The sequence below is a fragment of the Polypterus senegalus genome, chromosome 12 (assembly GCF_016835505.1).
Source record: "Polypterus senegalus isolate Bchr_013 chromosome 12, ASM1683550v1, whole genome shotgun sequence".
In the NCBI taxonomy this organism is placed as follows: Eukaryota; Metazoa; Chordata; class Cladistia; order Polypteriformes; family Polypteridae; genus Polypterus; species Polypterus senegalus.
In genome coordinates this window covers 54,547,176-54,572,360 of record NC_053165.1, presented here as the reverse complement: position 1 = coordinate 54,572,360, position 25,185 = coordinate 54,547,176, and the positions used below count along the sequence as shown (strand labels likewise).

The window sequence follows — 25,185 nt, the reverse complement described above, 5'->3', positions numbered from 1 at the left end:
AGTAAGTACTATGACAACGCTACAAATATAAGGGCCCATTCACACACATCATCTCTTGGTGTTAAAGTTACATGGCGTATGGAGTGTGTGACATAACGTTACTGAGTATTGTTTAGATATTTGAATTCCTATTCTACGTTTAAAAACATATCTCAGTGCGAGGAACTGTTTCTTTCAACATGTAGTGCATTTTTTGGGACAAGATTTCAACTTCTACTTCAGTAAAATAAATAAGTAATAAACTCTGCAGTATACCACAGAGCTAAACTACAAGACTTCACATATGGGAATTTTATTAAAAATACTGTAATTTTATCACACCATGAGCCAGTTATAAATATAATTGTATCATGGTGTCCCTGGTAATTTCCAACTGTGATAGTAAGTTTAGATAGATGTGGACTGATATGTTTTTTACACTTACATATGGATAAACTACATACCTTATCAAAGGGATAACACTATAGCACTAATGCCCAAGCAATAAATAAATATCAAAATCAAGAAAAGGGAGTAACTAAAGCAAACATGCACGATAGTTTTGTAACATTTGTAATATGCACAATATAAATTTACCACGTACTTGTTGTGTTATGGGTGCAAACTCCATGCAATCTTTAAATATTTCCAGAATCAACTAAAAGTAAAATACTAAGAAGCAAACTATATTAAATAGCCCCATTTACTATCCTAAGGGGCATTACTCATACAGTAGAGATTTTTCCATATTTCAACAGCCAGATCCCTGACAGATTAAGTGAATACCCAGTGTGATGGCCACTGCGCTAGAAGCTGTGTGGTTTATCGAACAAGGAGAGCACGAATGAACAAGAAACTTTAAAAAGAGCAGGCTTCAGTCAAACCAAAACAGTAGCACAGATTGGTGGGAGCAACACCATGTGATCACCTCTAGACACAGATATTAAGTGACGGGAGTGAGAAGGCACTCACTAATCGGGAAACTGATTACTGCAGTTTATCTACCATATTATTTTGTTTCTTTTCACTAGTGGTACAATTAGTTTCAGCATCTGAAGCAAGATATCGGTAAAGTATTGTCAATATTATCCCTCATCATAACCAATCTTTATTTCCTCATGGCATTAATGTGGAATTGCATGGCAGGACATGGACTCTGGCTTTTTCCCCTATTTTGACAGTTTCCATAAAGATATGTTATCAGGTCTCTTCTTGCTAAACCCTGAGAGTATGTGTCTCCGTTTTGGACTGGTATGCCATCAGTGCATGTACAGGACTGACACTTGCTTCTTGAAACTTAAGCCAACAATACAGTAAATGTACATATTAATGGAAAGATTTGGGACTAAGTCCAAAGAGCTTTGGGTAGCAAACAAGTGAACAGCTTTGAGTGAATACAAAAGATTTGTACAGCTAACACAGATGCTGTCCTTTTAAAGTGTGCCATTTGTACATTGCAGTGCTCCAGACAGGCTTCCTGCCAAGCAGATATCTATCCTGCCTTCTAGAACCAGGATCTGTTGAGATGATTTTGGCTGCAGGACTTACGGTTTAAAGCAGAAGCAGGAGGTCAAAGAAATAAAAACCAAACAAATTAATCTGGCAAAAGGTGAAAGAATATGCTGCTGAACAAATTGGCTTTAAAAGAAAGCAGAATGCTATGGTACAGGAAAAAATATGGAAACGCAAAGGAACGCACACACTCTCAGATGACATGAAGAGTAGAAAATTTGATTTTGATTAAAAAGGAGGGGAGAAGAGCAAAAAGAAAACTGGGATGTGGTTTAAAGTTGGAGTCAAGGTTGGGATTCTCAGTGAAATGCACTACTGTAAGATTGAAATGCTTTCTGGGAAAGTGTCTACATATTGTAATGCTTAGGCAGTTAATACAGCAATATGTAGCACTGGCAGAATCAATGATGAATGTGCTGTAATAAAATAAACACTTGAATTTTCTTTGGTGGAGAGTTGAGAAGGAGTATTTTGAGCAAAAAAAACAGCTCATATTAAGACAACATATTTTGGATGTTGAATAGCACATGTACTGTAATTAATAATTTCAATGTACTCTGTACATGTGACAATATTGACATTATGACAAGCAGGATTCACTGCCCACTCCCAAGAGACTTTCATTTAACCTACAATGAAGACAGTGCAGGCAGGGTGGAATGGTTGGAGAAGAGTGTCAGGAGTGATTTGTTACAGACAGAGTATCAGTAAGTGTGAAAGGGAAGGCCTACAATATGGTAGTGAGACCAGCTATGTTATATGGGTTGGAGACGGTGGCACAGACCAGAAACAGGAGACAGAGACGAAAGTGGCAAAGTTAAAGACGTTAAGATTGGCATTGGCTGTGACGAGGATGGACAGGATTAATGTACATTAGAGGGTCAGCTCAGGATGGATGGTTTGGAGACAAAGTCAGAGAGGTGAGATTGGGTTGGTTTGGACATGTCCAGAGGAGAGATGCTGAGAATATTGGGAGAAGGATGCTAAGGATAGAGCTGCCAGGGAACAGGAAAAGAGGAAGGCCTAAGAGAACGTTTATGGATGTCGTGAGAGAGAACATGCTGGTGATTGGTGTAAAAGAGCAAGATGTAGAGGACAGAAGGATACAGAAGATAATGATCCACTGTGTAAACCCCTAACGGGAGCAGCCGAAAGAGGAAGAAGAAGAAATCAACCATCTGTCTATGCAAACAGAATGCACAAACTGGCTTCAAAATTGCTGAATATGTAACTGTATGATGCCTTCAGCAGGAAAAGAAGGCCCAAGGTGCAATGACCACCACATGCACATTCACTTGTCAATCAGCATCAGTGTGTAGACTGTGAATGTGACTGGTAATAAGAACAAAACAGTTTTAAATCAGCAACAGAATGTTTTAGAGGATGAGAGTGGTGTGAATGCTTATACAGTCACTATATTATGTATATGCCTTTCTTTATTATATAGTATACTTCAAATCTGTTTTACAGCATATAATTGCCTGTCATATCTATCTATCTTTTTTTAGACTTCACTTCTGCTTCTATTATGGTGCATCAAGATATTCTTTTGTTTAGATTTGAGAATGAGTTCAACATTGCTGGAAATGCGTTTGCATGGTTTAAATTGTACTTTAAGGACTGACAGTAATTTACTGCCATTGGTAAGTTTAGGTTTGTCCCATCTTATTTGTTGAAGGGTGTCTCTTAGGTATCAGTTCTTGGCCCTCTGCTCTTTATCATGTCTACAATTTCATTGTTATGCTGACAATACACAGATTTATTTACACATGGGGCTTATGTAAACATTACCTCCTGCCTGTTTGGCTAAAATCAAACAATGGTTCTCTGTAAACTTTCTTAGACTCAACGGTGATAAAACTGAGGCTTTAATTATTGCATCTTTAGGCACCTTAAAGAAAATAGACACTTTCTCAATAAATATCCTGGGCTTAATTACATCCTTGACTGCACAGGTTAAAATTCTTGGTGTTATTTTTGATCCTACACTCTCTTTTGATCCACTTATTAATAATATTACCAAGGTTTCCTTTTTCCACCTAAAGCACATTTCAAGGCTGCATCTATTGCTCTGTTTGACTGCAACTGAGATACTTATTCATGTTTTTGTGACCTCGCAACTTGACTATTAAATGCAGTGCTGTTTGGTATCCCTGCCTGGGGCATAAACAAGTTATAATATGTAAAACATTCAGAGGCAAAGGTGGTTACATTTAAAACCATGGGAGCATATTACGCTTACACTCCTAAAGTTAGACTGGCTACCTTTCCCTTGCCACATTCAATATAAACTTCTTTTAGTTTTCAAGGCTGTTTTTAGTCGGGTCCACCTAACTTATCTTCTTTACTGTGCCTATATAAGATTCACTTCGTTCTTCTGACTCCTTGTTGTTAACCACTCCACTGTTCAGACTGCACACTATGGGCAATAAGGTTTTTAGTGTATCAGGGCCACAGTTACTATATGGAATGCCCTGCCTTTGGATCTCCATACATGTAAATCACTTTCCATTTTTAAATCTAAACTTTTAAATAAAATCTATCTATCTATCTATCTATCTATCTATCTATCTATCTATCTATCTATCTATCTATCTATCAGTGCCTTTCATAGCTATCTATATTTTATATGGTGCATTTCATATTTTTCTATTATGCAACATAAAAACTACATCTCTGTTCCACTGTTATAGACAATCCATTACAAAATGTGCTTGGTATGAATGAACCCTAAACAGCACAATTAATTCATCTCTGGTGCGTACCATCACATCCAGTTGCAACATTACAACAAAGCATTCACTTAAATAACCAAAATCCCATGTGTAGTCTGGAGACAAAGCTGTAAGAGAATGTAGAAAAGGACTGAAAGTTCCACGAGTGATCACTTCATTTTTCAGGTTCAGCAGCAGACAGACTCAAATTAGGTGCCAGTTAAAGAAAAGTGCAATGCGGGCTTTGAAATAAGTGTGAGTGTCAAGAAGAAACTGGCTTGAGACCCTCTGAAGGGATTTCATCCTGAATTTCCCAAGAGCCTAAACCTGGCCCAGTATTCCACAGGCCAATCTCCTTTATCAGTATAACTAAACAGCAAGAGGGGACATTAATTCAGGATCATTTTCTTCTCTTTTTCTGATACTACAAAAACATTTTTATTTCAGACAGACTTTAGGTAAAAGCTTTAGACTTACTGTATAATTTAAACTGACTCTGTTTCACAAACTGCCTGTATTTGCCATGGTCCATTTATTGTTTATTACCCACACAATCACACTGTAACTGCATACAAGCAAACAATTCAGAAAATAAACATGCAACAGACCCTGTTACTTATGCTTTGTTACATGAGGCACTCTGACTGTGGCTCAAATTTCATTTTAAACATTTTGTACTTTATGAAAAGTCATTTTTAGCAATTAAATATACAAAAGAAGCATTTAAGGTATCATTTTAAACAAGTTTATTAATTAAATATATTATAAAGTTCAGTGACTCAGACTGCACTTCAGGGATAGTGGGATTCATTATCCTAAAATGGCTAATTGAAAGGCTCCTACCATCCAGTGTTGAATTCCACGTGAGCATCAAAGAAGCCAACAATGGGGGCGGTGGCTGCTCTCCAGCCCTGGATCCTGGCTCGAATCAGGCCTTCTCTCTTGCTGTTGCGGACAATTTTTACCAGCTCTGGGTACCTCTTTTTGACATACTGGTCCAAATTGTACTTCAGTTCAACTGGGAAAAAAATATATAAGGAGAAAGCGTGTAAAGGTATGAAAAGATTATTCCTAAGCTGACAAAACAGAAATGATGATCAGAGACACAATTTTAGGCTGTACAGACTTCATCAGGTGTGAAGAATATATACTTTATAAAAGACAACCGCCTGTACACTGAAATAATTTATCCAATGCAGAGCATACCAGTGAGGCACAAATGAAATTACTGACTCTTGAAAATACTCTGCTGTATTGTGGAATACATTTATGACACATATTAACATTTACATAGTGCCTGTCTCTCACTCCCATTCTGTCAATCTAATAAAATGCTTTTCTATAGTTTATATATTTCTTTCACATCTATTATACAGTGCCCTCACACCTACCCATCTGTCTAAAATATGGGGCCTTTCATATCTATGTATATATCTATTATGTAATGCTCTTCAAATCTGTCTATTAAATAATTTCATGTGCATCTATCAATTTTATATATATATATATATATATATATATATATATATATATATGTGTGTGTGTGTGTGTCCATATCTATGGTTATTCATATCAAACCTTTAATGCCTATTTTTATATAGATCTTTTCATATTTATCTATTAAATAAATACTTTCTTATCTACTACATAGTGCCCCTAATTTCACTTTCTTTCTTTCTTACAATGCCTTTTATAGCTATCTATGATATAGTGCCTTACTTCGGTCTATCACTAGCCACTCATATCACTCTGTCTGCTTCAAACTTTTTGTGGGGCAATTGCACTATATGATTTCACCAGTGGTTCCAGTAGATATAACACACAGAAAATGGGCAGAGAAGCCCGACTCACAGGCACAGAGACTCACACATCCACTACTTAAATGTGTCTCTTCTCTTACATGAATCCACAGATCCAACTAGTATTTGACTCAATTTCATAAGGCTCACTCTAAAAGATGATTACTATCTTTCTTCGCCAAAAGGAAATACAGGTAAAATTCTGTTACAACAAACTCCCAGGGACCTAAAAAATATTTTGTTGTAATGAGATTCTGTATTTGTTACTATAGTGCTTTCTTTAACTTGTGTCCAGGCGTTTGCAATCATTTCAATAGCTTCTTTTGCGTTAATTTTAATCTCCTCCTGCCTCAAGTTATGCTGACAAGAATTTTTCTCAGCATTTCCTTGCCATAATACACTCTCAGGGTGCGAATGATGCCCAAATCCAATGGCTGAAGCACTGCTATGCAATTAGGTGGGAGGAATTCAATGCGAACATTATCTAAATGTGGAAGCATGTTGTGTGCAGCACAGTTATCGATCAGAAGCCAAATCATCCTTTTGTTCTTCTTCGTATTGTGAGGTTTCTAAATACTTTTGGGATCTCCCCCACTCCCCACCCAACAGGAACAACACGCTGAAGTGTGTCCCGAAGCCCGATTGCAGCGTCTATGTAAGATTGTTTGTCTTTTGCTGGGGCAGGGCAACATCAGGCTCACTGAGGTGCAGGGAAGCAGCAGAGAATCAAATCATAAAAGATCGGGGCCGCGCTACAAGTTCCTGACTTGCACCCCAAAACACGAGGCTTAGTCTCAGTACTTTAGTAAAACCAGCTTTATTCAGCTTGAAACAGGAACGGCCCACTTATTTATTGTATTGTGGATCTGCCACTCTGCTATATACAGACACAGCAGTCAGGCAGCGTTGGGACAAGGTCAGTGACCAAGTAATCTTGTTATCTTCTTTTACAATGTCCATGCTTCTAACCTTGCATCACCCATCGAGATCTTTTCTGTTTACTATGTTTACAGCTATGAGCCTGCTGTTGCCCAGTACAGACGCGGAGATCGCACTGTCTAGTTGGGGGAGGTTCCAAGAGAGTTTACATACCTCACATTTTTTTGAATAAATGCCACATTAATAGGAATGTTTCTTGAACAAGCATCACTGAACCACATAAAAACTGCTTTTTTGATATCTTCAACAGCAGTTCACAAACATTTGCAATCTGAGATTTTTCTTCTTTTTTTGCTTGGTCTTTCAAGAAAGTTGACAGTGTTGATGGCGAAATTCCGAATTCACTGGCAAAGTCTTTTTTCTTTTTGCCGCAATCGAGAGCTGCAAAAAATTAAAAGTTTTTTTTCTAATATGAACTGTTATAGTTTTTTGTGTCTGCAGTTTCTATAGGAGGGTTAAAATGAGTTAAATTGCAATGGATGTTTTTCAAATATTGATGAGCAATAAGGAAAAGGTATCACTGAAAACCGCAGGAAACAAAAAAGGGAAAAAAGTGAAATCCACATACGTGAGCAGCAGAGGCACAAAGTGGCTGGTGCGTAGCACAGGCCGGGGGTTTGGCAAGCAAAGCAAGCAAGCCCCTTAGTTATAGATATTATTATATTTTGATGTTTTTCCCTCATTTGTAACACTGTACATAGGTGAGCACTGCCCCCCTTGCAAGATACCTTACGTGGGTATAGAAGCATTCAGGATACCATATGCACCTTTATGCCAAACTGAAGTTCACATTGGTGCATAGCAGAAGCCTAACATTACATGATGATCACTACCTTTTTAACAAAACGATTTTAATTTCTCTTAACTTCTAAAGACATGCATGACAGGTTTTGTGTGCCATCCAAGGTAGGTTCCTACCCTGTACCTGATTTTCCTAGTATCAGTTACCACAACCACATATTATTATATGAACATTTTTTGAATCACTTATTATATCCGACTCATTTGTATGGGGTTTTCACATTCTCTTTACTCCGTTTTATTGAAAAACCCCAAAGACATGCCTGTCAAGTTAGATTGTATGAGTTAGTCCTATGTGAGTGTAAACGTGTCCTGAAATAGACTGGTGTCCCCCAAATATGAAGTATAATAAATGAGTTGTACTGTGCTATTTACTTGTCTGACAACTATTCACTCTAGGATTTCCTCCACTAGCTAAATGATGGCTCTTACCATCACCCATTAGGAGTAACCCAAGTTCCCCATGACTATGTCCAGATAATGGAAGGATTGAGGAAGGCTGAGAAACATCTGAAACATTTCCACAGGGGGAAATGTGACTTTTAACAGAAGCTCTTTAAATGAAAAATACATGAATAGGTAGATAAATGAATAAATATACACATATACTTTGGTCTGAACACACACCAGAATGACTATAAAGCAAGAAAATTAACAAGAAAGAAAACTTCCGACCAGGCTTTCAGAGTGAGGCATTATAGTGGTTTAAATTACAAAGTTTCTGATTCAATGCCCACCTAAGTGTACCTGTGCGGCTATGAAACGGTTAGTCAATGCCCACCTGTTCTCCAGTTTTAAGAGTACTAGGGGGCTTTGCCCCCTGCTCGGTTCGCTCGCCAACACCCGTGTTTGATTTTCCGGATATACACTTTTTTTTTTCTTTTAATTGTTGCTATTTCATTAGTTTCACTTTTATTTCAGAACTTCTGTAAAAACACTATTTGGAATCTTTGGAGTCCCAATATGCTAAATCCTTTAAAAGAGCATCCGTGAAACATGTGTTTAATGACTTTGTACCATAATTCAGGATAGGTTTCTCTGTTTGGAATTTCAGCACAGACAAAACAATCTGTATCATCAGCAGTTACTGATTTTTTTTGCAAACAAACTAATAAATGCATGTGAGGTAAACCACATTTTTGAAATTCTCTGACTTAAACTTCAAAGCCTTACATTATTTACATACCTCTGATATATCACCTATGTCCATATATTCAATCTCTATTTGCCTTTTCGTTATTTCTCCAAATAATAATTTCTCTTTCTTTGTGCTAATGCAATATTTACTGTCTTTGTTTTTTTCTGCTTTCATATTCTGTATCTTGCTCTGCATGTGTTTCGTGCCTACGTTTTTTTGAGTCTTTTGAATTCCAGTTTTCATAATCTCTAACCTGCTCTGCATGTGTATACAGTAGCGCCAATATTTGTGATTGTCTTTATGAAGTTCTACTTTGTCTTTTACTCTGTCTTTTAATTCTGAGCCCGATTGGATTGGAGTGTTTTACGGCCCGTGGTCTTATTTGATATTGGTTATAAGTAGGGCATGTTCTACGTCATCGCGAGACGGTTCTGGGTCAACCTCTTGGCACAAAGTCTCATGTTTAAGGTCCCCACGAGACGTTCCATGGCCAATCTCTTTCGTCTCGCGGGTCTTTTAAGTGTCTTCTGTGATCTTAACGTGAAGATCACGTCGTCTCCCGTCTTTCTCTCCCAGGATTTTTTTTATAATAGACAGATGTGAATAACTGTAATATTTGCGGCTCTAGGAAGACAAACTGAGTAAAGGCAACAACCAAACACTGAATAATAATAAGTGCAGCCAAGTGACATGGCTGTTGGACTGCAAACTACAAACCATTTCACTTTCTACTTGAGTAGGCTCGTGCTCCAATCATAATGTATATATGTGTGTGTGCATATATAATCTATACACAAAACATTATCTTGAAACCATAAGTAAAGGTTCCAGTAAATTACTCATTATAATTAAAAAATAAAAACAAAGTGAAGTGAGGGTCTGGGTGGAGGGACAGAAAAAGGCCAAGTCTCTATATAATATGAACCTGATCATTGCAAGGGCCAGACGGTGGACAGGTGATGGTGTTCCACCCATCTCACATCTCACTGATGGTCTTCACTAGCAAAGCAGCCAATCAGACAGAGACAGAGACAACACTGATAATATGGTGGCGGCTGCTAGAATTCCACTTCTCTAATTGATAGATGTTTGGGAGACCAGAGGGGAAGTCCAAACAGAGCCTTCAGCTTGCCTCATTTCACACAGATTTCTGACGCTGATTTTACAAGGTTTCCTACTTACTGAACAGCACCCTTATGACATGAACCATCGTGAGATGGCAAGTTGAGAATTCATGGTGCTGACAGATGACAAAGACTGATGATGGAGAAGGCTGAAATGCTGCCAATCAGGCAGTCAAGGGCACTGCCCTTCTAAATGCTTGTGGCCAGTGGACTTAATACCAACAAATACATTTTATTAGTTTACATCAAAGGCCACATCCTACCTTACCCTACCTAAATTAGGATAATTGTTTTGGATGCTACTTCTATCGAAAGGATTTTACTAATCACAGTTCAACAACTTCAAATTAAGTTGTGGTAAGAACTGACTTGCCAGCTACAGGCCACACTGAAGTTGTGATTTAAACTCATTATATTTCTGCAACTGCATTTACAGAATATCTTCTTTCATACAGTCATTCTCACTAGGACTTATGTGTGGGTACAGCATCAAAAGTATGGCAGGGCCCAGTCCAAGAAATGTGACCAGTTCTCTGTACAATACATACTCTCATATCCTCATGCTGTATCAATTAAAATTAAATTCTTTAGGATACATATTTATATAATGTCCACAAAGTACATGAAAACTCCAAACAGACAGGAAACGAGGATTCTAGAGATGTCAGGCAGCATTGTTTCCTATAATCATGCACATACATAGGGTTACGATTATATTTAATGTAGAACACTAAACTATTCTAATTATGATACCATCATGTAGACTACTTATTTATTTATTTTCTACACTTATTTGTATAACAAGAAACAGGAATACAAATAGGATGCATGCAAACACTTTATTCACCTTCTAACGTTTGAACAGAGAGGGCTTATACAGTATACAAAGGGGACCCATAAATAATAAGAATTTTTTCCATGGGGATGGAGGGCGTTAGTTTGCCAGATAGATGCATTTACTAAATTGCCCTCTGCACCATTTGGCTAAGCAGCATCCTTGGGGAAAGGTCTGTAAGGTCAGTGCAATTTTTTTTTTCTTCAGCCTCTGTTATCATCTTCGTCGATTTTGTGATGCAGACTTGAAAGAATAACATGTTTGCATGAAGTTCTGTTGCCTTTTGGGGAAAACAGCAGCAGAAACTGTTACAATGCTTTGACAGGATTTCAAAGAAGCAGCTTTGAGCTGGGCAAGGGTATTTACCTTAAAGTGCTCAAGAGTTTGTAAGTGGTGGGACAAGTGTACTGGGTCTCAGGGACTGTATTTTGAGGGTGATTAAATTTTGGAAATGTTCAAATAAATATACAATTAAAAAAAAAAAAAAGTTTTTTGGGTCCCCCTTCTTATTTACAGTCTACTGTACTTGGGTGAGACCTCTGAAATGGACTCATGTCAACACTGAGCTGGTTAAAATAACACAATGTTTTTAAACTCAGTAAATCCATTTCAGGGTTACACGAGCAGGAGGGGCCAATCCAAAAAGCACTAGGAACGAGGAAGAAAACAGCCCTAGACAAGGCCTCCCCTCCATAGCCTCCTCCACTCATGCACACAGGGCCAATATGGGATCATTAGTTCATCAATCTGTACATCTTAGGGAATGTAGGAGGAATTCTGGAGAACCCAAAGCACTACATAGAAATGTGAAGAATATGCAGACTTCACATAGACAACACCCAAGAGCAACAACTGAGACCTGGATAATGGATCTGCGAGGCAGAAGAAACATTAACCACTGTCCTACTCTGAAAGAGCTGACATTACCTTTTCTTCTTCACTTAGCATACTCATAAAAACTAGTCCTTACATACACAATTTGGAAACAACTTGAACTTACAGATTTATGGACACTCAATTCTTTGAGCTCTACTCACTTTCTTGCCTTGTGCCCAATGTCAGTTGTCTGCAACCCTGAAATGGAGTAATCAGACTTGAAAATGGGTTGACAAATGGATCAGACTCTCTTCTATAACTAGGGGCATGATAGGCCTACTAAATAAATGTAGCTACCTACCATACTGTTGGATGCACAGCAGAGGAACAGAGAAATGGATTAAGACAAAATACACTTGTGGCAAAAAAAAAAAAACACAGACTGAACTCCAAACCATACTCTCTCTTTTTCTCTCACTCTTCCTTATTAAGATCATTGCTATGCCATGATTACTTACCTAACCGTGAATACTGAATAATTTACTTGTTACATGAAGCATGTAAATGGCATATTTGGAAAATCATATGTCCATAAAGTTACTTAATTGTCCTTTCTAAATTCAAATAATTATATTAGGCCTTTAGTACCAAATTCCTTCCTTCCTTCTCATCTTTTAATTCCCCTGCTCTGCTTGATTAGATATTTCCATTATTTCTATCCTCCACGTTTTTTTTTTCTAAGTCACTGTGAGCAGAGCTAGGTGTGGATCCACATCTTCTAAAAGGACTGTTGGCATTCCTTCAGACATTGTGTCTTCCTCAAATCCTGGTTTCCCAGTCTGAATTGCATTCTAATTCTAAAAATGAGTATATGAATGTGCCCCTATTTTTATTATTTACTTGTTTGGTTGACACCTTTATCCAAGGTAATTTACAACATTTTGGTTATGGCTCTTGTGTTTTTCCAATATCAGAATAGGCAGGTGAATGTTCACACAGTGTCAGCAGTGAGGTTGAACAAACAACCTTTAGAATTTAAAATCCAAAGTCTAAAGCCTTAACTACTAGAACCAGAGCCACACTGGTTGTAATAATGGAATGATACCCTATCTATGGTTATTTTTGGCTGTCCAAAACCCTGAGCCTGATTAAACATGTTTAAGAATGTTATAATAAAACTGACATTTGTAGAACTTTCAACCACAAGGCAGGTAACAACCCTTGACATGATGCCAATTCATAACCGGGCACATTAACTCATTGTGTGCTTAAACTATGGAGTGTGGTTAGAAACCTACATGAACACCAGGCGAATGTGCAAAAACAGTAAACCCAAGTATACCCACTGGGAAGCCTAATGATTTGTTCACTTATAATGAGCTAGAGATCCTTCCATTCATCCATCTATACATTCCTTGATTTTTAAGGATATTCAGTCCTGTTAAAGATCTACATTGGGAGCTTTGGGTACAAATCAGCACCCAAACATGGAGAGGGTAACCATTAATTGCACAGGAGGTGGTTCCCAAACCCTAAAATGATATGTGGTTGTCTTTAATGAATACAATTAATGCAATTCACCTGAAATATAAATATGAGAAATGAAACTGGAGGATAACTCCATAAAATATGGATCAAATCCTTCAGCACACCTTCTAGTGATTGACATGCAACAGCTGTCTACCAGCATTTGAAAGAAACACCATTTTCTTTCATTTAAAAACCAAAGGATTACTGCCAATGCCTCACATAAAAGGGAAAATGATTTGAAGCCTTTTAACACTGTGCTTGATACTGTTACTTCAGTTCAATGCAGGCAAGGAAGTAAATGGGCACAAAGAACATACGAAGGGAAACTCAGCAATGACAGTTCTGTTTTGCATCACAAGTGCCTTAAGAAAAGATCATGTTTAAACCTGTGAAAAGCTGTACGAAAGGTAAAAATCCAGATATTTGAAATGTTGTCCAGTGAACAGGTCAATGTTGTGGAATATGCAGTATTAGTCTGCCTGCTCTTAATTAGCAATCAGATATGTCACTAGCTGTCCCTGATATGGAAAATAAATGACAGACATCAATCTAGTGTTAGTGGCGAAGCTTTAAACCAGAGGTCTAATGTCCCTGTGTATTCTGTTCCCAGTGAAAAGGACAATATTTTATCACTGGGCTCTGGTGTTTAATATTTACATCCATTAAGATAAAAATGTGTCATCCGCCTCCATTTGAGAACAGTTTTGAAGCAGATGTGACAAATTCAATAAAAAGAGAGAAAGATAAAAGAGATAACTAGCAACATGGAAGAAGTCATGTATGATCAAGACTGGCAAAAATATAAGGTCAAAACCAAAAAAGTGTAGTCATATTGAAACAGGAGTCAAAACAGAAACAATGGTAAGATCGGCAGATGCTTTAAACTCCAAAATGAAACCTAAAGTGGACGATGATTGCTTGGTTAAGAGAAATCCTACGGCTATTTCCAAAAATGGATGGATGGATGGGTACACTTTAACACATGGCTCTATCTTCATCACACTGCCACTATATGTTAAACATCACATAGTTGGAATGTAGCTTCATAGCAACTGGCAAATTGTGCAGACCAACATTAATAATTGCAAACCCAAGTGGAATTCTTAACCCTTCGAGTTATGGCACCATTCATGTAAACAAAATAAATAAAATAAAATACCACTTAGTTCTTGCATTCTGACAGTCTAACAATTCTGTCATTCCTTCTATCAGTTGTCAGGTCTTCAGCTGGCATGTAAAACAAAAATCCTCCATTGTTTGTCATGATAAAGATATAAAACCTTTAACACTTCTTAGTGTTTCTTTAAACAAGGAGAAAGTGAAACAGCAGCCATGCATTAAGTTTGCAAGAGCTTACTTCGCCTGTCAGGCCTAATAAGATTAGAGCGAGCACCAGCAAGAAAAATATATAGGCAACGATACTGGGAACAAGCAGCACCCAAAATAAGGGCAAACAATAAAGGAGCAAATAACAAAGAAAACACATTCACAAAAGAAAACCAAGTAAGCAAACAAAGTCTCATCAGATGGTGTCAATCTTAACTACTAAAGAGTTGTTAAAAGCTTCTTGCTTACATCTTCTCAGTTCTTTTTCAGAGGATGACTGCTGCAATTGCTCAAGTATATGTGTGTGAGCCAATGACCGTCTCTACAATAATAGTAATGTTGTCACAATAGCAAAGTCATTTTATAAACAGGATGGCAAAAATGCCAAACATCCCTGTGAGTACAAAATGCCATATATGAAACACTGACCTAAAAACATGCAACGTAGGCCATGAAACGTAGTATCAAAATTGCATAACTTTGAAGCAGCAAACACTTTGATGTAAGAAAACAACATTCCTTTCGTGTTTTTATGACACATGTTTGTGACAACAAAAGAGACCTGGCAATAATCATTTTATTGCATATTCCTGGTACAATTTTTGTTAAGGTAAGGATGTGGTTTCTATTTGCTTGTGTGAAAGCAGTGACTTCACCAGAGAAATTCTCACATAACTAGTAAAATAAGTCAGCACAATAACAAGCATGGTGAAGAAAAAATGTTGTATGATTTGGTCTTTTAAAGGGAAACTACGCCTCTGGGGGTGGAAGGTTGCTGCGGAGGAAGAAAGGAGTTGAGGTAGTGCACACATCAGGCCTTCTTTAAAAATGGCTGAGTCTCGCATTATTGCATGTTTGTGTTCAAAAATGATATGCATGAGCTGTTTTACAATGTCTGTGCAATCTCAAGACCTGGACCAATGCTCAATAACTTTCTTAGCGTGAAAAATGGACATACTCATAAGTTTTTAAGTTTTTTTGATGATGCTCCATGCGACATGGTTTCCAATATAAACTGCCAGAACAGGCTATGTATTGTTTAAAATTTATAGAAAATGCTTAACTTAAGAATACAGGTTCATGTGGCAAATGCAAATATGAGATGTTGTGAAGAAAAACCTTCAAAATGAAAAATACCAAACTTCTCCTTTAAGCTAACAGATGTTTTGTTATGGTAGGGTCCTAGGGAGACCCTATTCCTCTTTATATGTTTTATCATCTCTTACAATACTGTCAGGTACTGTAGCTTAGTACTTCCCAATTCCAGAGTACCAAAAATAAGGAGGATGAAAAAACTTACATATCTATTCATGTATTATAAATTAAATATTATACTGTAACTAGTGACAAAAGCAAAGAGCAAATAGAATGTAGCATCGCAAACTATACAAACTGATCGTGATAGATGTGTAGTTGAAGGCGGTTACTGCATATAATACTTGATTCTCTTCCGAGCTAGTTCATCTTTTGCATAGGGCAAAACAGCCTTCCTGTTTGAATATGGCTGCAGAGAAAGAGTTGGTCTTCTCAGCATGGAAAATGGCTGATAGAAATAGAGAGACAATGAAACCAAACTTATGTTGGTCCTTTTGTTTCCTGTCACACATCTGGGACCAATGGGGTGTCATGGTGCAGAGTCACTTTCCTGATTCAGCAGCCAATCATATTCATCTATACCTCACTTCTCCCATAACCAATAAAATAAGTCGATGTCCTTCATCATACCATATTGTTTCAGCAAGACCCATCCCCAGCCAGACCTTTCCCTTTTCATCACAGACTAGCTGGCCAGTTACAGAGGCTTATTTGTCCCTTCCTGTCCCATACATAGTTATAGCAAAACTCAACTTGAAAAACATGTTATAAGTAGATTGATGAATGCCTCCAACCCCATACCACAAAAGACATTCTTGAAAGCAGAACTTAACAAATAGTTCCTATCACGGATTGCATTCCTAAAATTTTGCAGAGTTTAAAACGACTTGTTTAAAAAAAGCTTTTTCTTTCTTTAAATCACTAGTTAAAGCTTAAATGACAATTTACAATCAAAATACTAAATATTAAACAACATTACACAGTATACAAATATACCTAAAGAATAAAGCCATGCTAATCACAAATCAGTCCACTTTACCTCAAGCTGATCAGCCCAGAAGCAAAATAGAAAACAACTGAAATAAAGTAGTAGTTGATTCTGAGGCTCTAAAAGCTATATTCACTCCATTTGATGTTGGGCTGGTGATATTACTGCATTGCACCGCTTAATGTAATAAGCTCAAACATGTGTTGTTATATGTGGCGTCTTTCCTAAATTTACCTTGAGGCCATTTGTTTCTATCATTTTTAACTAACAGGAAATGAAATTATTTCTCGAGGCCATGTCAATCTACAGCAGAAAATGCAGTTTCAGAAATTAATGGATGGATAGAAGTATCTCTAGAAAGATGATCCTAAACTAGTGTTAACTTAGGATGCTTTACAAACTAAATCTGAGTCAGAGATAAAAAGTGCATCGTCAATATCAACAAGGCCTATTTCAGTTTGTGTCAGCTTTATCTTCCTGTGATCTAAGCAAATTAATAGATTTAACACAGCAGCTGCTTGACTAGGCCATACAGATTCATGGCATCAATCAAAGTCAGTAATATTCTCCGTAGTTGCTCCGAAATGCACTGTAAACCAGCTTCATCAACATCTTTCCATATTGGCGTTCAGATCTCATTCACAAATGATTTTTTTCCCCTAATTTTCTCAGATGATCCATTAGTCTTTAAAACAGTACAGAAGGTCTGACATTTTCCCTTTTATTTATTTCACAGACAGTGGGCATGCTGTAGAGGAATCATATATGGGATAAGAGTGCACTGAGAATGTTACAGTAGCCCAGTGCTGGTAACAGGGGGCAGTTACGGGTATTGCAGCACCCCATTGTTTTTGAAAGGGGCCTGCCGATGATGCTAACAAACCCTTTGATAGCAGCATATAAACAGAGTTGGGCAGTAAACAGCAAGCAGCATGCTATTGGTGTGAAAATATTTAAGGCAGGAGATTTACCATTTTTTTTTTAGTTTAAATTAATTAAATGCGAACACTCTTCTAAAAAAGTGAAAGGTTAAGGAAATGTTTTCCACACTTCATATTATGGTAACACTTATCAATATACCTGCAGGAGTAAGTCACCGTGGATGAGAAATTGAGAAGCCAATCTAAGTGTGTGAGGTAAGGTGCCCTAAACTTGCAAGGGCAGTTTTCTTTAACATACTTATCAATGTGTTAACAGTCAGACCTCATATTTTGAAAAAGGTGATTGCTTTCAGAGCATTTTTTGACGAGAACAAGCTAATCAGCCCAACACAGACTGTCAATCTTTATTTAGCTGTCATGGAATACCCTCTTTTGTTACAATTAGTTTGAAGACAAGTCTATTCAGATTAGCCCAAGATTTTTCTCTTTTGACACATGTTTCATATAATATTTTGTTGTCATCTATGTCATTGTAACACCATTTTGTTGTTTTTTTAATTTTTTTTTAACTGGTATGTGTTGCCATTTTATTGTGGAGCTTTATTGTATTGTTTATCAGTTGTCACTCGTGAGAGAGTGGCATTGCTATGTTACATTATTAGTATTTAGGATAGCACCACAGCAAATCTGCCATTCTGGCTTCGTTGAATTAGCTTTGCTCCTCAAACTTTCTCTAGTCTTTTGAGCAATTATTTAGTGTAAGTGTTTTGGTTTATTTGTTAGTTTTTCAGCTTCAAAAGAATAACAAACCTTGTCTGATTTTGCTGACTGTCATGGATACAGTACATTGCATCAAAAAGAGCAAGATTTGGAATAAAGCTTGCTTTGTGAATCTGAAATGGGATACATTTGGAATTCAGTTCTGTACACAGGGTAAGAGACAATGTTTGATTTGAAATACAATCAGTATGGCATTATTACATCATCGGTACCAGCTTTAATAGATGCTCTACTTGATCAAGATTACTGTGTAACCATGGACAATTTTTATACTTTGTCAGAACTTTCTTGCTGCAAAGAAAGACTGATGCATATGGTACAGTGTGTACCTACCATCATGGTATGCCTGCAGACTTTGGCAGAGCTAAATTACAGCGAGGTGCGCTAGTAGCTTGGCAAAAGGGTAAAGTGCTTACACTGAAATGGAAGGACAAGAAAGAATTTTGTCTTCTTAGCACTGTGCATAATACAACTATGGTAACTGTACAGGCAAAAGGCAACAAAGCAGGTTATGAAGACTACAATAACATGATGGGCGGCGTAAATCATGTGGATCAACAATTGACTTTCTAACCTATTATGTGGATACAACAAAAGAAATACTACAAAAACATAATTTGTCATCTGGTGGAACAGTGCGTTTGGAATGCATCCGTGTTATACAAACAAAAAGCTGGCCAAACTGTATCTCATGCAAACTTTACATGCCAACTTGTATTCATTGTCTGTTGTGTTTATTATACTACCGTCACTAATCTGTAAGAGGCAAAGTACAAGTACAAATCCTGCTTTATTGTGTGCACGTAACTATATATTTGAATAATAACATCTAATGTTTACCAAGTATCTTTCTATTCTTAAAGGCCACAAACTGAGTGTCTGCCATCCAGCAGTGTAGAAACAGTTATTGGCTTGTAAACCTCTCTGGAAGTCTGTCCTGCAACTTTGACTCCTAATATGAGTAAGTATCATGTATCATGCCAGTAGTTCATTCTAATTGAATGACTGAGTTGCTAATTGATAGCAAGTAAAATCAGCCTTAATCTATTTGATTTTACTAGAATAAAAATTATTAGCTGCAGGTTTGTGGAGTAACAAGCCAATTTAAGTATTCCAAGAAAATAACTGTTAAGCTGGCACAATTTTCTTTTGCATGCCATGTCACAAAATAAACTGAATTTAAAGTGTCTCACAAACAAAAGGCACCCTGCTACTGTCTGATCTGCCATTGCTGATTATTGTGAATATTCTAACTTAGCTTAATATTGGGTTTGTTTGTGCTTCTCAACAGTTAAGATTGGGGCAATGTAGCTTGAAATGAAAAGGCAAGCAGACAATCATGAATACTTACCGCTGTCACTGTTGTCATCCACCAGAATGATCTCTTTCAGAAGGTGTGAAGGGGTATGGTTGACCACACTGTGTACAGAGCGTAAGATGACTGAAAGGGCTTCATTTACAAAGATAAAAACCACTGAAATTTGTGGGAGATCACTGGGGTAGGTCATCTGTAAGCACCTGGAAGGGTAAAAACAAATTTACTCAATTGACAGCAATGGTGTGGAAAACAGGGAATGAGAAATATTAAAACAGAGTTAGTTCAAAGAAGAGAGACAGGATGGGAGAAAGCTAGTCTGAATTTCTGAACTGCCCCATTCTTCCACAATTAAACAGTGCAGTGATACTCTGAAGTACCGATACTGAAAATCAAGCAGTCTGATTTTTCAAGGAGCTCAGCTTAAAGCCAGAACTCGCCACTGATGAAGAGCCCAGTTGTAGAGTGATTAGACTGGGGACACTCCAGCTCACAATTACAAGTGGCCAGAACCTATCCTGACAATACTAGATATATACAGGGACACAGCCTTTGGAGATGGTTAGTGTTATTCTAATGTGTAAGTTTATTCACACACAATTCGAAACATTGATAAGATTATCTCCCTGAATTACAAATGATCATACAACCCATCTGTAGGGGAACATTTACATCTTTTTTGTTTTGCCACACCTGAATCAGTTTTCTATTATCTCGGCACTGAGGTGTCATGGAGTAAAGAAGAAGAGGCTGCTTCAGCAATATCTGCATATGCTACTGGACTCTTTTTAAAGGCATGCAGACTTTCTGATTTTCACATTTCATATATTGATTCCACAGTACTATCAACTTGAAAAACGAGAAAAAAAGCCTTGTAAAAATGCTGCCTATTATTTAGAAAAGCAGAATAAAAAATAATTCACTGTACTAATCTGTCTGTTTGCCTTTCTCTTCTATAGTGTTCCTCATATCTATTTATTATATCTACTTATCTTTTATGGAGTGCCATTACATATGTAAGTATTTATTTGACTATCTATCCTTAGAATAACACCAAAAAGCCACAAACCAATAAAATAGCTTTTGTTGATATGGAAGAAACAAAAACATCAGGCATATACAAAAATAACATTCACCCATTCATTTTCTTTAAATTCATATCCAAGGCAGGATCATTGGGCAAGCTGGAGCCTATGCCAGCTAACACTGGGCACTTGGGTAGGGCACCAGTTCATCACAGGTTCAATGCACACAAAAGCACTTACACTTGGCTCAGTTTAACAATGTCAATTCATTAAGATAACAGAGAAGTACAAATGATGCGCAGAGAAACAAAGGGCAATACTGCTATGGTTGTGTGTCCCCTATAGGGTAGCTCCTCCACATGCTCTCCTCAAAAAATTTACTTCCCTTCACACCTCATTTGTCTCTCTCTTTCTCTTCTCTCTTTCCTACTTTCTATCCATCTGGGTCAACGATGTTCTCTATCACATTAAAATTGGTATCTTCTTCAAATCCAGTCCAGTATCATAGGAGATTTGAACATATTTTGACAAGGGCAATACTTAACAGCAGGATAAATTATGCACACACACACACCTATCTTTTTATATACATATATATATATATATATATATATATATATATATATATATATATAGTGAGATTTCTGAACTCTTTTGAGACCCTCCCCAAAGGGACGACATGCTGAAATGCGATTGACGTGTCTGTCAAAGGCTGCTTCTTTGTCACCAAGTCAGCCACAGGTTCACAGCACCACAGAGGCAAGGCCAAGTTCACCACCTCCTAATGAAACATGTCTATCACCCAATGGCTGATGTGGGGAACACTATAACTTGGCCACTGACCTTGCCCCGACTATGCCCGCTTGCTGTGTCTGTGTCTAGTACAGTGGTAGCTCCCACTGCAATAAACAACCTTGCTGTTTCTGTTTCAAGTTGAATAAAGCTGAATTTCCTGAAATTATTAGACTCAGCCTCATCTTTTGGGAGCAAGGCAGCATCTCACATGTCACAATATATACACTTGCATACACACATACATAGCAGAACCATGTACCGAACAAGCAGTCAAGGAAATGGCAACTGTTGGGAGTGTGAGGCTGACTCACTTACCCATCCCCAACTGCACCCCTCAGCTATCGTCTGTGTGTTGCCAGTGTTGATCGTGTACACATGCTCTGCTGTTTCATTCATTTAGGATTTTGTGTTTATATTAACGATGACGACTGCGCAGAAAATCCATATAAGATTTCTCATATAGATGATTTAAATGCCATTAACAGCACTATTGTATACTGAACTTTAGGAAAATACTGCATCTGCCGATACATGCAGAACATTGCAGCAAGCAAGTGTGGAAGAAAAATTAGACTTATAGTCATTTAGGAAAGAGTGTTTTGATATGCTTCCAATATTAAAATATAGCATTCATCTTAAAGAAATAAGATAAAGAATTAGACCTGTTCAGGTACATGAGGAATCCAGAACAAGGTCAAGTGAACAACAAGACAAAGATACAATACAGAAAGTGTGTTGATAGATGACTAAGAAATCAGCAGATGTCCTGTGAATAACCAGAATGGACAGATGTTACATACACAGAATTTTCAAGGGCGGTGGTTCAACCCAAAGGATAGGAGAATAATAAGAAAATAATAAAATAAGAGTTTTATTTTATAAAAGTCATTTGGGTGTAAACCAACAAACCAACCAGAGTAAAATGTATAAAATGAACCTGTATCCTTTGTTTCTACAATAATTAATCATGCTGTAGAATGCTCCCTGTTTAAGCATTGGCTGAAGAGTAATAAATGATGCAGATGGACAATCTTTTCTTCTGTCTGATTACTAATTTGTCCTGTTAGAGGATAAGTTTCTTTCTTTAATAAAGATGTTGTTTCTACCACAGTAGCAAGAAACATTAATCTACTAAAATAAGGAAAATGCTTAAAAGTGATACTGTACCATATAAATTGTCAAAATCATTCATATCTGTAAATTTTAATCTGAAATGGCCATAGTCCTCCAATTAATCTGTTTATTTAGTTATCCTTGGTAACATTGGTTCAAATTATCTTCGTTTAAGCACAAGATTCATGCTGTTACAATCCATGCAGACTGGTTAAGAAACAAAGACCTTTATTTAGTTTCTAGTGTAGTTCTACAGTGAACACCATCCCAGACTGCCATTAAATTAGAAAGGCATATTAAAATTGTTCACACACACAAACTGCATTTACAGTTGGAGCACAAGCAGAGTGTGGAACTCCCTCAAGGTTACACAGCAAGTCAAAGGCTAGCACCAAACCATTCACTTTGTGGTTTGAAGTCCAGTGGTATTTGTTTTCTTGTGTTTACAGGTTCAGACCCTTAGCCATTAGTTTATGTGGCCTGCCTAATGAGGATTCAAGCACATAACACCCTTTGCTTACTCTTGTAGTGGGATCAATGCTTTATTATGCTTTGCTGCACTATCCATTCACCTGTTGCCATCTCTTGGGAAATCTTCAGACATGAGCTCACCAAGCACTTCTCTCAGGGGCAATTTTGTTCAAAGCATTGACTCCATATTCAAGCTGCATCCAGCCTGTTCCACAATGATATCCACCCATCCATCCATCTTACTGTTCAGTTATTATGCTGCTTTGTTTTATTCACATGCCACATCACATGTCAGGTGTCAGAATCAAAAACATGCATGCTATGTTTTTTATAAGAAAGAATGTGACTGACGAGCATAAAAGCAAAATGTTAAATGAGTTCAAGTACATTGTCCATTGTCCAATCTGGGTACGTAATGAGCTATGTGAAGAATGACTGAGACACACTGTTTAAAGTACTAGCATGGCTAGATGCTCATTGCATGTGTACAGGAGAATAAGAGAAGAGTTGTCCAACTCATGAAAAGGCTGAGAAGCTTGGGTTTTTGGGTTTCTACAAGGATCAGATCCAAATTACCGAAACTGATTAAGCAAGCAAACACAGAAGTTGGTTTCATCGATTTTGAAAGTTAATATTAGAAGTTTCTATATATGAACTGTAATCCATTCTAGCAATCAGTCAGGAAATCGAGATAAAGATCATAGGCTTTTGGACCGGGTATGATACATGGTCCAATAAGTTAATAATATTTTATAAGGCTAGCAAGGAAACAATTACTAAGATGTTGCATATTGAATAATTACTAAGTAACAGAGCAAAATGAAAAGTCTTAATGTTTAAATATTATGATTTAAGGGTTTTGTTCAATGAAAATTCCATTTATGCAAATATGTTATGCTACTACTTTCAATTGTTATTCTGGTGGCATTACCAGAACACCGTGTTGGATTCTGATTTTGACCACTGACATCTTGTGTATATTTCAGAAAAACCATGGTCTACATCATTATCAGTAAAGACACCCCAATGCTAGCTACCACATGGGGATGGGATGGAAGTGCAATGCATAACAACATAATGTTAAGGCTACTTAAAATGGTGTCCATATTTTAAAATCTGTGTAATAGGATATTTTACTGGTTAGTTAGTCAGTAAAAAAAAAAAAAAACTTTCTAGGGAGTAAAGACTTGAACTTTGAATACTGGGCTTTAATAGGTCTGGTTTTGGGACCAGAAATCGTCTCAAAGTTGGTGCCTAGTTAGGACAGCCCCTGTGTTTCCAGGTGGCTTGGGCACCCTCCAGTCCGCGGGTCAGGTCTAGAATTGACTGGACATTGTTCCGGAGCATCTCATCACAAAGGTCTTTGTTTATCCCTTACAAGACTGTGTCAATAGTGTCTTGCACCCGAGAAAAGATGCTGAGTCCAAAGATATCAAGAAAACCAACATTATTCTAATCAAAACAGGAAGAGCCTGGGTATTTATTCAAATAGGAGCAACCACTTCAATAAACACAAACATAGCAAACAAGCAGTGACGGAGCCATGTTACAATATTCCCCGCATCAACCATAAGGCGAGAGACGTGTTATGCAAGGGAGGCTGTGAACTTGCAGTTGCTTTAGCGATGGACAAGCAGCCCTTAACAGACTTGTCAACTGTGTTTTGGTGTGCAGCACAGTTGGTGAGGGTCTCAAAACAGCTAAAAAAACCTCACAAAATATATATGTATATGTGTATATATATATATGATACAAAATATTTACATTTATATGAATATTATTAATCACCAAAAATAAATTCAAATATTCTTAATAAATAACTGAATGCTCACAAAAACTTCATAATTCTGGATTTTAAAACTTGCTTGTTAATAACTCTGTATCACTCTCATTTCCTGGTCATGTTTTTTTTTTTTGTCTTTAGGTCTGTCCATATTTTCCCTTTATTGAACATTAAAAGTGGCTTTTGACAATAACAGTTGCTATTATAAATAGAGAATAATAATGACAGATGTGTGGTAAAGATTTTTCAAGTGAAGAAGACAGAAAATTCAATTATTATTAAAGAATTATGGTGCCAGAAAGTGTCGCGAAAAGTGTTGTGTTGTATGTTATCAGATGCGATAAGAATTTCAATGTATAATGTACACAAGACAATATTAACAATATAAGCCGAAAATTCAGCACAAATAATTAAAACCTTAAAGGA

General features: G+C 37.1%; 1 protein-coding gene across 1 annotated transcript in view; it reads right to left on the bottom strand.

Annotated features, from left to right (window-relative positions):
- galnt9 (polypeptide N-acetylgalactosaminyltransferase 9) overlaps positions 1 to 25,185 on the bottom strand; it is a 185,824-nt gene that overhangs the window by 113,842 nt on the left and 46,797 nt on the right. The window contains exons 3-4 of the mRNA XM_039772186.1: positions 19,609 to 19,775; positions 5,049 to 5,223 (exon numbers count right to left, since the gene is read on the bottom strand). Of these exons, the coding sequence (XP_039628120.1) occupies positions 5,049 to 5,223; positions 19,609 to 19,775 (342 nt within the window). The remainder of the gene's footprint in view (positions 1 to 5,048; positions 5,224 to 19,608; positions 19,776 to 25,185) is intronic.